The sequence below is a fragment of the Centruroides sculpturatus genome, unplaced genomic scaffold, assembly GCF_000671375.1.
Source record: "Centruroides sculpturatus isolate CEXI.00-Female unplaced genomic scaffold, Cexi_2.0 scaffold548, whole genome shotgun sequence".
Taxonomy (NCBI): Eukaryota; Metazoa; Arthropoda; class Arachnida; order Scorpiones; family Buthidae; genus Centruroides; species Centruroides sculpturatus.
The window spans coordinates 312,889-327,264 of NW_019384817.1; the positions used below are offsets into that span (position 1 = coordinate 312,889).

General features: G+C 28.2%; 2 protein-coding genes across 4 annotated transcripts in view; both read right to left on the bottom strand.

The window, feature by feature from the left end:
* Positions 1–3,398: 3,398 nt before the first annotated feature.
* LOC111629869 (protocadherin-like wing polarity protein stan) lies at positions 3,399–7,560 on the bottom strand. 3 transcript variants are annotated; one of them, XM_023373783.1, is made up of 8 exons: positions 7,040–7,560; positions 6,795–6,963; positions 6,281–6,367; positions 5,967–6,201; positions 5,741–5,851; positions 5,634–5,672; positions 5,277–5,561; positions 3,399–4,653 (listed from the first exon to the last, which is right to left on the bottom strand). In XM_023373783.1, exons 1-8 carry the CDS (start codon positions 7,105–7,107, stop codon positions 4,637–4,639), a joined length of 1,011 nt encoding a protein of 336 aa, XP_023229551.1. In that variant the 5' UTR covers positions 7,108–7,560; the 3' UTR covers positions 3,399–4,636. The 3 variants fall into 3 exon arrangements, with proteins under 3 accessions (XP_023229551.1, XP_023229548.1, XP_023229549.1); XM_023373780.1 differs by having other exon boundaries at positions 3,399–5,189; XM_023373781.1 differs by having other exon boundaries at positions 3,399–5,189; positions 5,744–5,851; positions 7,040–7,559.
* A 1,894-nt stretch (positions 7,561–9,454) lies between these two features.
* LOC111629865 (protocadherin-like wing polarity protein stan) overlaps positions 9,455–14,376 on the bottom strand; it is a 31,332-nt gene continuing 26,410 nt past the window's right edge. Inside the window, exons 22-27 of the mRNA XM_023373775.1 lie at positions 12,477–12,591; positions 12,182–12,355; positions 11,973–12,105; positions 10,875–11,093; positions 9,606–9,759; positions 9,455–9,525 (exon numbers count right to left, since the gene is read on the bottom strand). Coding sequence (XP_023229543.1) covers positions 9,455–9,525; positions 9,606–9,759; positions 10,875–11,093; positions 11,973–12,105; positions 12,182–12,355; positions 12,477–12,591 — 866 coding nt within the window. The remainder of the gene's footprint in view (positions 9,526–9,605; positions 9,760–10,874; positions 11,094–11,972; positions 12,106–12,181; positions 12,356–12,476; positions 12,592–14,376) is intronic.

Sequence of the window (14,376 nt, forward strand, 5' to 3'; positions counted from 1 at the left end):
GAGTGAGGAAACGGAAAGTATTCATTGCATTAAACACAATAACGTAATTTTTGTAACCCCACACTCGATGGGGTTTATCAATAAACAAAAAATAGTAAATAATTTGCACGTTTTCTATACGAAACCTTTCTATATAATAATTAAATACGGAAGAGCGTCGATTATCCAAATCAATTGGGAGTGGGGTTGTTCGGATAACCGATTATGTACGAAAAAATATATTAATTTATCCCATGTTGAAATTTTTTCTCCGTTGCGTGTCGCTTCGCGTTGACTTTTCGTCGATGTTANTCTTGAAAGTATTTTACAAGACGTTTAAGAATTATTCCGTATCGTACCGATTTCTTTTCACCGTTAAAAATTCATCAAAGATAATTTGTAAATATATTCAGAAGAGCAACGTAATTACAATGACACCAGAGAAATGGACGACGCGATCCGAATGACCCTTTGAGCGAGGAAACGGAAAGTATTCATTGCATTAAACACAATAACGCAATTTTTGTAACCCCACACTCGATGGGGTTTATCAATAAACAAAAAATAGTAAATAATTTGCACGTTTTCTATACGAAAACCTTTCTATATACAGTCGACCCCCCTATAACGTACGTTCCAATAACGACAATTCCTATAAGGCCAGGAACACACATGCGTAAAATTGTGTGGCAGAAAACTGAATCAGAAATCAGCTTTCAGTTCAGTTTCTGTTTTACGCTTTTATGCCAGAACACACATACGTAAAAATTCTGCCGAATAGGAAACACGACTAATTTTATTAATTTTTTCCTCTCACCAACAGTGCTAATTTTATTAATTTTTTCCTCTCATAGAGGCTATCTATCCCTTTTTACCTTCCATTTTTTCTCCACTTCCTCTGCTATAATATAGAAAATTTAAATTAATAGAGTTGTATTCCGAATTCAAATAAAGAACGTGTGATCTAAATACTAGGCCTATATATCGATTCTACTAGACTTACCTGTTATTTGAAATTTAACACCTGTAGCCATCCATAAACGTTGTTTAAATACAGTGTCTTTATACATGACACTGATTTGGTCGAACGGATTCAATAAACTCCTCTATTTCATTTATTTTTCGTTTTTTCGAGACTCTCTTATTGAAGTCCAGAAATAAATACTATGCATAACATCAACCAATTATATGATTACTCTTCATGGTGTTCTTTTTTGAACATATTTAATGTGATCATGATAGCTAGTTATCAAAAATGTTTGTTTAGCTTTAAATATTTTTTCATTTATTTATTATTATTATCCAGTTTCTGCACTCAACTGTTTTTGTTTGGATTATCATTTCTGTAAGCCTTGCACTATAAAATGCTATCAAATTTGACGAAACCATCACATTTCAATTAAAATTTTGGCTGTCAGCTTTTTTTGGCTGTGATATTAGTTTTTTTGAAAAATTACAGGTTGAGAGCTCCACAATGTATTTATTTTAATTTCATATTATACTTGCCTATATTAAAACAATTGTCATATCTATCATAATAGTTATTTGGAAGGTTTATAGAGTTAGTTTTAAGAATATTGTTGCTTTTACTGATGTAAAAACAATCTGGAAATTTTTGAAGAGCTGCTTCCACACATTTTTCACACTGAAAATGTTCTAAACACTTCTTTTCTGTAGCAGCAGATTCTGATTTCAGTTTTTGCAAAATATATTCCATAGATACACAATTACAGTCATTTAGTTCTTGATCAATCAGTTCAATTAACTTCAGCTCAGCTAGTTGTCTTGTACTTGACATTCTGAAAAAAATTAACACTTTTAAAATTTAATATGAGAGAAAGTCCATCCCAGAAAGACTATGGGAAACTGGCCCTTATTTAGGTTTTAAAGACATGAAGAAAATCTAAAAAACTCCACATGGCCAGCTCATTGGTGAGGCACAAATCTATGACCAACTACTGATGTTCAATGGTTTCAGCCACTGGTTGACCACTGAACTAACATTAATTTTTTACTAAATTTTCAATTTTACATGAAAATTCTTTCCAACCATTTTTAATTTAAGGGGTAGATTAATAAGAAATAACTCAGTGCAAGTACAAAATAAAAATATATAACAAGCCATATACTATATTTTCTTATACATGTGCATGGTAAATACTGATACACATACCTGAATAATTGTTTTTGCTGAGCTGCNTTTTTTTATTTTGTACAAACAAAATAAATATATTGAAAAATATAAAAACAATAAAAAATTATACTTCAGAAGTTAATTTAGTATCAAAAACGTAAACTATTTGAGTAGCCCAAGATATAGCCAAAGATTGCAGCGCCACAGCACCGGCGAAAATTTAAATTTGCCGACTGGAATTCTTTCGGATGATTGACGTTTCGGTTGATCGACTTTCGGATAATCGACGCTCTACTGTAATTTAATACTTCGCTAATTTAAATTGGAAGTATTTATTAAATCGAACGTATTCGTTAAAAATTGTCCGAAAATTTACCTACAGTTGGTTTTTTTTTTCAATAATTGTATTTATTAATTTATTATTATTATTTTACTTTACGTACATTTTATATTAAGATAATAACGGTAAAAGTTTATTTTAACATATCTTTTCAAAGTTATTATTTTAATTCGTCTTAAATTAGAAATGTAAAATAAAGANGACTACTATAAGCCCCCAAGTTTTCTACAGGCCAGGAAAAAATTCCCCAGCTCCACCTCTTGATGGCCTTATTGATAATATAACATAAAAAATATAGATAGAAATAAAAATTTCTTAATTATAATTAACATATTTATTTATAAATTTGTTATTAAACATGAACACTTACCCCTTGATAGGAATGATTACCTTGGGTTTTTAATGCAATCAAAAATATTAAATCAGCAACAAATATACTTGAAACTAAATTTTTATGAATTGTATTGCTATTAGTTTCATTGCCTTGTAGCAGACAGAAAACTGTTAATGTTGTCAATAGCATAATAAGGGAGAGTAATATTCCAAAATATGAGAATGCACCCTGAGATCCAGACTCCATTACTAATTTCTGTAATTTTATATTAGAAAAAAATTAATAATAAATTATACAATTTTGTTTATTCTCATAAAAAGATACATTATTATAGAAACAGAGATTTATTTATAAATCTTTACAAACATAATAATGCATAGTAAATATTATTATATAATTGACATTTTCAACAATTTTTATTAATATTTTTATCACAACATAACAACAAAAGCAAGAAAACAAAATTGCTCATATTCTCACTGGCTACTGCAAATTGATCACCAGCATGCAATAGCTCTAAATTAAAACTCCTTTTGGTTATTTTAGCACTGGAACAAGCATGCATCACATGCATACAGTCATACAATAAATAAATATGTATTTGTTGCATAAAAGTATTATATAAAAACCAGAATGAATTAGCCACTGTAGTTAATCTGCTGAACTAATCGATGCGCTTTTAACAATGGGTGAAGTGGAAGGAATGCTTATGTTTTTGAGCTATTTTCGGGCATGGACAGATTAAACTGGCATGCCAGTAACTCATAGGCAGGCCACAAATATTATATATAGTTTAATGGATGCTCCATCGGAAATACCAGTGTTGCCTCTCGGTACAACTACTCCTTTACAACACCCCTAATGACCAGAAGACGAATTTATGCAATCCGCCCCCCGGTTTATGGTACAATCCACAAAGGAGATATGGGGAGAGAGTTCTTGTTCCTGCAGTTTAAATACGTTATTATTGTTATAAATTTCACACAAATTAAAATTATATTTGTAACATTGACAGCAGAAAGTGGTCTGTCCATGACCAGATCATCTGAACCTGTTCCTACTGTCTTGTGATGCTAGTCTCTTCATTTATGAATGGGATGATTTACACTCCATTGCTCCATCTTTTCATCCGTGGAATCCTATCATTCTGTAGGAGTCGGTATAAAGTTGGGTTGTCTCAGAAGGCTACGTGTTTATAATAAATGTGTAGCCTTCTTAGGTCTATCTCTAATAATAATAAAAGATTTATTATTATTATTATTAGAGATAGACCTGAAGATAAGTTGGAGAAGGAAGAAGCCTGCTTACATTTAGACATAATTTTGGTCAGTGCATGAAATATTCTAGACAAGGCGGATGATGTTAACCGAGTCAAAAATGTTAGCGCTACTTCAACTTCACTCGTTGTGCTGTACATTGATTAATTCAGCATTATATAAAAATTTTAATGAGGTAGATGAAGTTAAATATAATACAGAAAGTAAATATTTTCAGACAGAAATAAAATAATAATAAATAAAAGAAAAATGGCAATGTATAAACTTTTACAGCATTGAAATAGTTGATTCAAGAATCTAAATTTGTTGAATATTTCATTTATTTTATTGGCACAGTTTCTGTTAAAGTATAATAGGCTATAATTTCTTATTCTATTTATATTGGTTGTCCAATCCAAATCTAACAGTTTGTGAGTGTTACAGGACCACACATTTTCATATTCTTTTATTATTTTATATTAGCATTCACATGTAGGAACTTTTATAACATTTATATATTTAACACACATCCCATAGATTTTTGGCATAAGTGGATGCAAGCGGGCTCACTCAACACTGCAACTGGGACTCTTCTAAAGCATCACTGACACTGCAATATTCATTATATTTCATTATGGCAGCATAATCTTACCACAGGACAAGACATTTTCTTCATTTTATAAAAAAATGATTTAGATAGTTTTAATTATTTTAAAATAAATTGAATATAAAAATCCAATAATTAGTATTATTCTTAACATTATGAATTTTATATTCTTAATGATTATAATTTTTCAGAAGCTTCTTTCTTTAAGTTGTTTGTCATATCAAAATCTATTCTGGCACAATTATTTTGCTTTCTTAGATGTTCTTTTCAGTTGTATTAAAAATATAAAATTTTTTATTCAGAATCTGATGATGATAACTCTGCTGTTGCTAAAGGTGGAATTAAATTCAATGGACGAGTAGATTCTAAAGGTTTTTTTGGCGGATCTGTCTTAGAATCTGTACACAGTTCTGGTGGAACCAATTGATAAGGACAAGTCCTATTTACACTTTGATAGTCAGAATATATTAATTTATTATTGAGAGAGTTACTTTTATCAGATAAGTCTGATATTTCAGATTCAGAATTGTCAGAATCATCTATAAAGTAATAACAAGGAAGTTAATTATATTAATATGATATTTGGTAAAAAATAAAGAAAAAAAAATAAAAAATTTTAAGCTTACCAATTAGGGGAGGAGAAAATCTATCTTCTAATAATGAGCCTAAGTGATGAATGTTAATAGCATTGTCAACTTTATCATTACATGCTGGTTTTGAAGTTATATTTGATTTATTGATTACATCTTGCTTATTTGATGTATTATAAAATTCTGGTTCTTTCTCTTCCTCATAAATATTGCACTTATTTAAAGTATTATCAAGTTTTTTATTAAATTCTAAAGGTGGTAAAGGCTGCTTTATTTGATCAAATAGACACGACGGTAATCTTAATGGAGGGACTTTGAATTCTAAAAAGAAAAGGAACCAAATGAATATATTTAAATAATTTTAAACTAAAGTATGAAACTTTGCTAATTTACCTGTTATATCACTATTTGAGTTTGATGTTGGAGTTTTATCTATAAAATTTATAACATTGTAATTAACTGAATTATTATTATGTAATATTGTATAAAAAATTACTGACTACCATTTTCTTCACTTGTTCCATTTGCATGAACAGTTTCTTGCGATGAGTGATATGAATAACTACTAGCTGATTCATCGCTAATAATTTTTTCTAATTTCTCTTCATTTTCTATATTTTATTAAACAATCATATTTAAAATTACTATTTGTTTATCCATAAAACAGCAATTTACTTATTTTAATTGAGCAAAGAAGGAACATTAAATATTAAACTAAAATTATACCTGCATATTTTTTCTGTTCCGATGAAGAATGAGAAAATTCCGATATAGATCTTGGATTAGTTAGAACATCTAATGCAGAACCGTAAGTTGGTGGAACTGATACAATATTTGGGTGATATTGAGATTCGGACCGACAAGGTGTACTGAATGTCTTTGCCGTAGACTGACTAGTAGATGAGCATGTAGAAATGCCCACACTGCGATGAAGTACTTTAAATGGCGCATGGTACACTGACTTAAAATAAAATAAACATAATAAATATATTTAATTTTTAAAATTTTGTGTATTTTACAACACTTTCAATGTAACTTACTCTGGTATTTTTAACTCTATTTATAGGAGGTAAAGAATTTACATTATTAATTATTTGTGATACAACTGTTTGCAAGTATAAGCGAACCTGAAATAATAATATAATCAGAATATGTTAATTTTTATAGTTATATTTTATTAATTTATAATTTTTGTTATTTTTAGAGATTTAGCGGATAAATACTGAGAATTAATAATAAAATTTAAGTATTTACAGTTAAAAATTGAAAAATTTTTAAAAAAGTTTATTATTTTACAATTGTATTATTAATTTGTTATAATTTTAAAACAAATAAGATTAATATTACAAAACATAATGATAAAATACACAGAGAAAATTAATTATTTTGTTAACTTAAGAATTATTTTAAAAAGTTTTTATTAATAATAGATAAGTAATTAATGTAATAGTAAGGGATAAAATTATATACTTTTTGATAATCCATTTTGTTTAGTAAATTTCAATTGTATAAATTTTACAGAAAATATAATTTGCATTTATGTACAGTACGTACCTTTTTGTTAATTATGCAATATCCAAAAAATACATAAATTCCTTCAATTAAACAAAAGAGTATAAAAGTATAATGCAATGCTGATACAGATTCATTTACACAGAGTACTGCTAAAATCCAAGTGGCACCTAAAATTGGCAACAGAACAATTCCTACCCATAAAATTGTCCTGCACAATTGTAATAAAAAATATCAAATAAAATCACAAATTTGCTCTATCATCATATAAAAATTTTCAACCATACCTAACATTTCCAAAATCTGTAATTGTTTCTTTAACATCAACTGTTGAATGTACAGAATAACCAAACATTCCTAATACAAGCTATAAATAATAAAACGAAAAACTAAAATAAATAAAATTATTATATGGGGTGTATCAGTATAGCAGTTACAAACTTTCAGGAGAGAGAGAGAGTACACCTGGAGGATGGGAAATCACATAGCAATGCATGGTCGGAAACACTTTCCTGGAACTCGTTGCATGCTGCAGGGGAAGTCAAGGACAAGCCCGGTATTTTTGACAATGTTAGATCTTCAATACGCCAGAGATGTGAGGCCTGCATCACGGCCCAAGGTTGTAATTTCAAACACCTTCTTTGATTTTTGCTGTACTAAGAATAATAAACATGTTTTCTCACCCTGTTCGTGTCCTTTCTTTCTTGTGTTTTGTATCGTCACTACCATGCCAGGAAAGTGTTTCCGACCATGCATTGCTATGTGATTTTCCTTGGTCTAGGTGTACTCTATCTCTCCTGAAAGTTTGTAACTGCTGTACTGATACACCCTGTATATTCATATGTGCCATTATTATGATGGGTTTTGTGAGTTATACTCGGTTCACACCGGTGGCTGTGTACTATGCCGGACCAAAGTCAAGGCATAGCAACCAAAACAAAACGGAAATTAAAGAAGTGTGTCAGTGTCTGTATTCAGGAATTTCCTAACAATGTGGCATGTATTCAATATAGTGGCCTTCTGTAGTGTTATGTATGTATTTCTACTCAATTCTAATGTTCCCAGGCTTTTGTGTAGTGTGTGTGGTANCATTTATAGTTTTATTATTAAATCAAAAACATAAATAAAAAAAAGTCATTCTGAACATGGAATCTATAATTTTTCTATTTAACAGTATTTAAATTTAAGCCAAAATCACACAGAATAATTAATTGTTAGGAAGCAGATATATAGATTTTGATTTATATTAAGGAGTTCTTACATGAAAAATGTGAATATTATAACAATAATAGTAGAGATAGGATTTTAAAGTCCAAAATTACACAGAAACTTGCTGACACCACCTTAATGAAGTAATGCTTCATTTCTCCATATGGAGAAATTTTTGAAGCAAGCTTTGTCTCTCCTTCATTTACTGGGTTACTTTTTATCTGGAAGATAAAATTTAATCTAGTAAGTGAAGGAGAGACAAAGATACACTCTTCAAACTTTGGAAAGATGGATTCATCCTTAACTCAAAGTGGTACATTGCTTCTTATGTCAAAGAAGACAACATTCAGATTGGAAAATGAATGACCAATTGTGGCCCAAGGGATATAACCAAAATTGAGCTTAAAACCTGATCCAAGATGGAAAGACCCATGGTTGTTTTGAATCCTTCTGTTTCCCTTACTCTTCACTCTCTTTCCAGATCCATCTCCTGGAGAAATTGCCCTTATTCCAGCTGCCTGAGAAGTTGCCTTCACCACTGAACAAAGAGGCCCTGAGGACAATTCTCCTGACCCCAAGATAAATATTTTCTTTCAGAAATTGGAGAGCGTAGAGCTTGGATGTGGTGCAGTTGTCAGAATTAAAGTACTATAATATGTTAATATAAATTTACTTATAAGTATTGTATGTATTAGCTTTAAAGTAGTCTGTTCATTATACAAAATCCTACTGTTATGTAATCATTAATTGTGTACACCCAGATGTCTTGTAATAATTATAGTCTCATTGTTTTTAGTCCATTATAGTATTTTTAACCTTTAATTATTCCTTTTAAACCCTAGGTGATCACGACCATGTTGTTTGGCTGTAACTTAGTTTAGGGCTGTTACAGTCATACAACATAATGGACAATAATAATTCCTGTTAGTGTTACCCACACATTAACTTTCATTATTTTATATGCAGTTTGAATGCAAACTGCACATAAAACAATGGAATTAAATACCCTTGCCCATGGGTCCACCTCAGTAGTTGCCTTTTTGATATTTACTAAATTCTGTTTGTTTATGCTTTCATATGTAATCTTAATGTCCTCATCCAATAATCTTTTGATCCATTTTGCATTAGTTTTACTTTATTCCATTACTGAGGCATGTTTGATTATCCTAGTATCTTAATTATGTAAAGCTTTTTTGACAATGGAATTGAAAGTTTCCAAAAGCTTTAAATACATTTTTGACTCCCTTAAACAATCCTAGTTCTAAGAAATGATTATTAATTAAGAAGTGATCAACTAAACAAAAGTATAGTTTATTGTTAAACACTTGAATACTCATTTGCAAGTAATTAATTTTTTATAATTTTCAATTTTCTTAATGTTCTAAATTATTCTGAATTCAATCTTCTTCATTATATATACTCAATAAAAAATATTAGAATTAATTTAGATCAAACATTTTAAATAATTCAAAACATAAAATACATAAAAGAACTTACAAAATATCATTTCCATATTGATCAGCATGGAGTCCAACAGCTAATCCAACAATGATAGAAGGTACACCTTACATATATTGAATCAATAATTAACATTTTTTATGTAGAATCAAATTGTGTTTATGAATTTAAATATCTTGCACTCACCATATCCAATAAAATAATATATTCTCATCTGACCATTATTTATATACTGCATTTCAGTTAACATACGATAAAGATGCAAACTTTCAACAAATATCCAACAGAATTCAGACAAGAAAAAGTAATGTAAAAGAATAGCCATCATCTTGCATGTAAACTATTAAAAATAAGCATAGAAAAAATAATTCTATTATTATTATTATTATTATTATTATTTCATTTATAATATTTTCATACAAATTTATAGTATTTAACCAATACATTTTTCTGATTAAAATTAAAAAATTGTCCATTTTAAATTGAAATTATGGTAGGGTTCTGTCAGATTACTAGTATGTTCCAACATCCCTCACATAAATAGAAATTTGCATAAAATAGCAAACCACATTAATTGTTAAATATTTTCTATAACAACATACCTAGCAAACATTTTTTTTTTTAATATAAATAAGATGAAGAAATAGTATTAACAATAAATAGCATGATGGTGTAAATCATAAAAACAACTTTAAAAATTTTCAGAAGCGGGCTTTTTCTTTTCTCATTAAATCAGAAAAAAATTTAATTTTTTTAAACTAGGCACATTATAACTTTTCTTCAGTTTATCAGAGCTATCGGCATAACTATCCTTGTATTTTGGAGTGATGTTTGCAAAGAAATTAACATAAATGAAACTAAGAGAAGCCCTAATATCATGTGGACAGGTGTCACAATTGAGAATTCCAGACAAACACTGATGCAAGTACCAGTGTTTAGTTCAAAACAAAGAAATAAATCACAGCAATGCTTTTTCAGAATGAGATGCTGCAAGACTTCAAATACTTTAAAACAATGGTGCAGATTTAGCACACAATTAAGAATTTTTATTTTACATATTTTTCATGATTTAGTTCTATATAATCAATTCTATATGATGATGAAAGGAGCTTTTTCTCCTTAGCAGGCCCTCTTTTGCCATTTTTTTAAACAAATGTAATATGTAGAATGTTTCTGTATTAATAAAAAGCACTCTTAAAGATTTTATTTCTTATTAGTAAAAATAATATTAATTTATAGGGATAAGCCCCCAAGTTTATAGGCCAGGAACAACTATATTTATAGGGGACTACTATAAGCCCCCAAGTTTTCTACAGGCCAGGAAAAAATTCCCCAGCTCCACCTCTTGATGGCCTTATTGATAATATAACATAAAAAATATAGATAGAAATAAAAATTTCTTAATTATAATTAACATATTTATTTATAAATTTGTTATTAAACATGAACACTTACCCCTTGATAGGAATGATTACCTTGGGTTTTTAATGCAATCAAAAATATTAAATCAGCAACAAATATACTTGAAACTAAATTTTTATGAATTGTATTGCTATTAGTTTCATTGCCTTGTAGCAGACAGAAAACTGTTAATGTTGTCAATAGCATAATAAGGGAGAGTAATATTCCAAAATATGAGAATGCACCCTGAGATCCAGACTCCATTACTAATTTCTGTAATTTTATATTAGAAAAAAATTAATAATAAATTATACAATTTTGTTTATTCTCATAAAAAGATACATTATTATAGAAACAGAGATTTATTTATAAATCTTTACAAACATAATAATGCATAGTAAATATTATTATATAATTGACATTTTCAACAATTTTTATTAATATTTTTATCACAACATAACAACAAAAGCAAGAAAACAAAATTGCTCATATTCTCACTGGCTACTGCAAATTGATCACCAGCATGCAATAGCTCTAAATTAAAACTCCTTTTGGTTATTTTAGCACTGGAACAAGCATGCATCACATGCATACAGTCATGCAATACTGGGAAAAGCACTTTTGCCTCTGAATAAATGTTTAAGTGACATCCAGCATACATTTTATTTGATAATATGACTTGGATAGGTTCAGGAGAGGCAGTTGTTCTCTGAGATTTCTTTTATACTTTTCTTTTTTCTTTTTGCTTTTTTGAATAACAATTTCATAAAGCAAAGGTATAATTAATTGTAAGAGTAAATTTGTTCTAATAGCCATTACATTGAAATAACTACATTCCACATGCAACAAGAGGACTTCTCTAGACCATCCTTTAGACCATCTGCAAGAGTTATATTAGAAAATTTGAAAGACCCCATATTTTTTAGTCATTGTAGTTTTTGCTTATTTTTTTACATATATTTATTATTTGCTGTAACAAAGATAAAGGAAGATAATATAAGTAAAACAAACATGTATTATGCCCATGACAAAATTCTACAAACACTGTTATAATATGAATAAAAATTTTCTGAAAAAATAATGTACAGTACAGGAAATAAAATTGGCATTACGATTATTATTAAAATTGCAATTTTTTATTAAATTACTTACGGTTTTTGGCAATATATCCATTAGAAGACCAAAACTGCTTAAATGATTGCATGAGCAATTAACAAAACTTTGCAAACCATCATACATTTGACCAACAACAGTACATCCATCTGATGACCATACTCCTCTTTCGCTGTTGTTTTATAAATAACAATTATGTTCAATAAAATAAAATAAAAAGTATAAATAATTCAACAAGAAAAAATTACCCTTCATTGTTTTTCCAATATACGCATCTAATATCACCGTGATAATTAGGATGCAACATTTGAAACTGAAACTGTATATTTTCTGATAAAGATTTGTGGACAGAATTATTTACAGTAGGTAGGATTAAAGTAAATACATCAGAATTTATTTCAATTATTTTTCCATCAAATTTTCTGTAAATAACAATATTACTGACTATATGTTATGGATAAAAGACTTCATAATAATAAAAACTAGGTTATTATATATTTAATTATTATAAAGACTAAATTTTATTTCTATTTTAACACTTACCTCATGGAATTATCATAGAAGGAAGGCAATAATTTTCCTATAGTAGGATAAATAATGTATGAAACTATTGCACAGTTTTTCAGCAAATTACAAGATTTAATATATTTCTGTTTAGCTGAAATTTAAAGAAACTTAATTAAATTTTTATTCAGACTTTATTACATATAACTTTAATTACAAATTTATACACATCATTAGATTAAGAAAATGATGCATTATAAACATTTTTCAGAATATGTAAATATTATAAATTTAAAAACAAAAGTTATTTTATTTTGAAATTTATTATTATTCATGACATTATTTAGAACTAATTATTAAATTCATATCTTAATAGAACTAGTAACTCGATAGTGCACATTCTGAACTTCAATAAGAAAGTCAAATCAGTTTTAAGTAAAACAATCGGTTTAAATTTCTATCAAATCAAAAGAGTCCAAGTACATTCAATAATATATGGTAGATGGAATTTCAATATATCTTCTTTTAACTTTACAGCCACTCCTCACTTAATGACCAGCTCTCTTTCATAGTCTTAGTCTCATTCCTGCAGTTGGTCAGTATTTACTACACAAAGCATTCACAATCTCCAAGACTACATATTTCGTTTATAAATTTGTACTTTATTATGCATCCTATAGTACAGGATGTTGGCAAAAAGAAAGAGCAAGACTTTACAACTAGAGTAAGTACCAAGAATCAAAGAACGAGCAAAAGAGCTAGAAGTATAGCAGCACTTTGAAGAGGAAAGAATGGAAATACAAAAGTTCACTGTAAAGGAGTTAGCTGATGTGATGTGTACTCAAAATTGAATGCAGCTATATCAGAACTAAAGAATGTGGATCTGAATTTTGAATGGTTCATTAAAGTGGAACAACAAATGAACAAACTCTTACGATGCTGTCATGAAATTTATGAAGAAAAAAAAGAAATTTACAAAGCAGATCACGATAATGAGATTCTTTTCAAAAGCTGCATCCAGGACTCCTACCCCTACAATCTGAATGACTTTTTTTAAATGAATGAACTTTAATTTTTTGGTACATTTTTAATACTTTTTGCTGACTGTATTTTTTTGTCCTGTAATATGTAAGAGATGCAAAGTTATCAAAATGGAGTTTACTTTAGACCATTTCTTTTCCAAGAATAAATAAAACAATTAAGCTCCTCATTTATCAACCAATTTGTTTTAACAACCTAGACATAGGAATAGAACTCAGTTGTTAAATGAGGAATGCCTGTATTATAATTTAATATTTCTCATATTATATTATTTTATTTATTTAAAAAAAATGACTTTTCTGTAAGTAAATCATTGCACAAAAATTTCTGTTTTATCATCAAAATTAGAGGAAATTGTGCATTTAAAAAAATTTATGATTTTGTATTTCTTGCTGTCTAAGGAAATGATATTTGTTTTTAGTGTAACATATTGATCAGATATTCAATAGATTCTGTAAGCTTTCTTGTAATGATCATTGGAAACTATTTGTGAAAGTAGTAATGTATTCTCGCATAATAAATATACATATACATGTATAATAAATAGAAATATTTTAATATAATTAATGGCATTCGTTTAATACAAGCCACTTGAAAAAATGAATACCATCATTTATGATTGTTGATTATTTCTATTAATTATTACTAAAAATTATTATAATGTAAATAGAGATTGCTTTGAATAAAAATGATAACTTTAGCTTATGCTTATTAAGGCAAACAATTTTAGAAATTATTGTAATATATCTAAACATTCAAAGTCAATGCAATTAACATTTAATTATATTTTACTAATCACTGAAATATTTAATATAATTTTTATTTAAATTATTGTTAGTTCAGTTTATTAATATATATGTTAAATTATATTTATTAAGTGTATAATAAGTATATAATA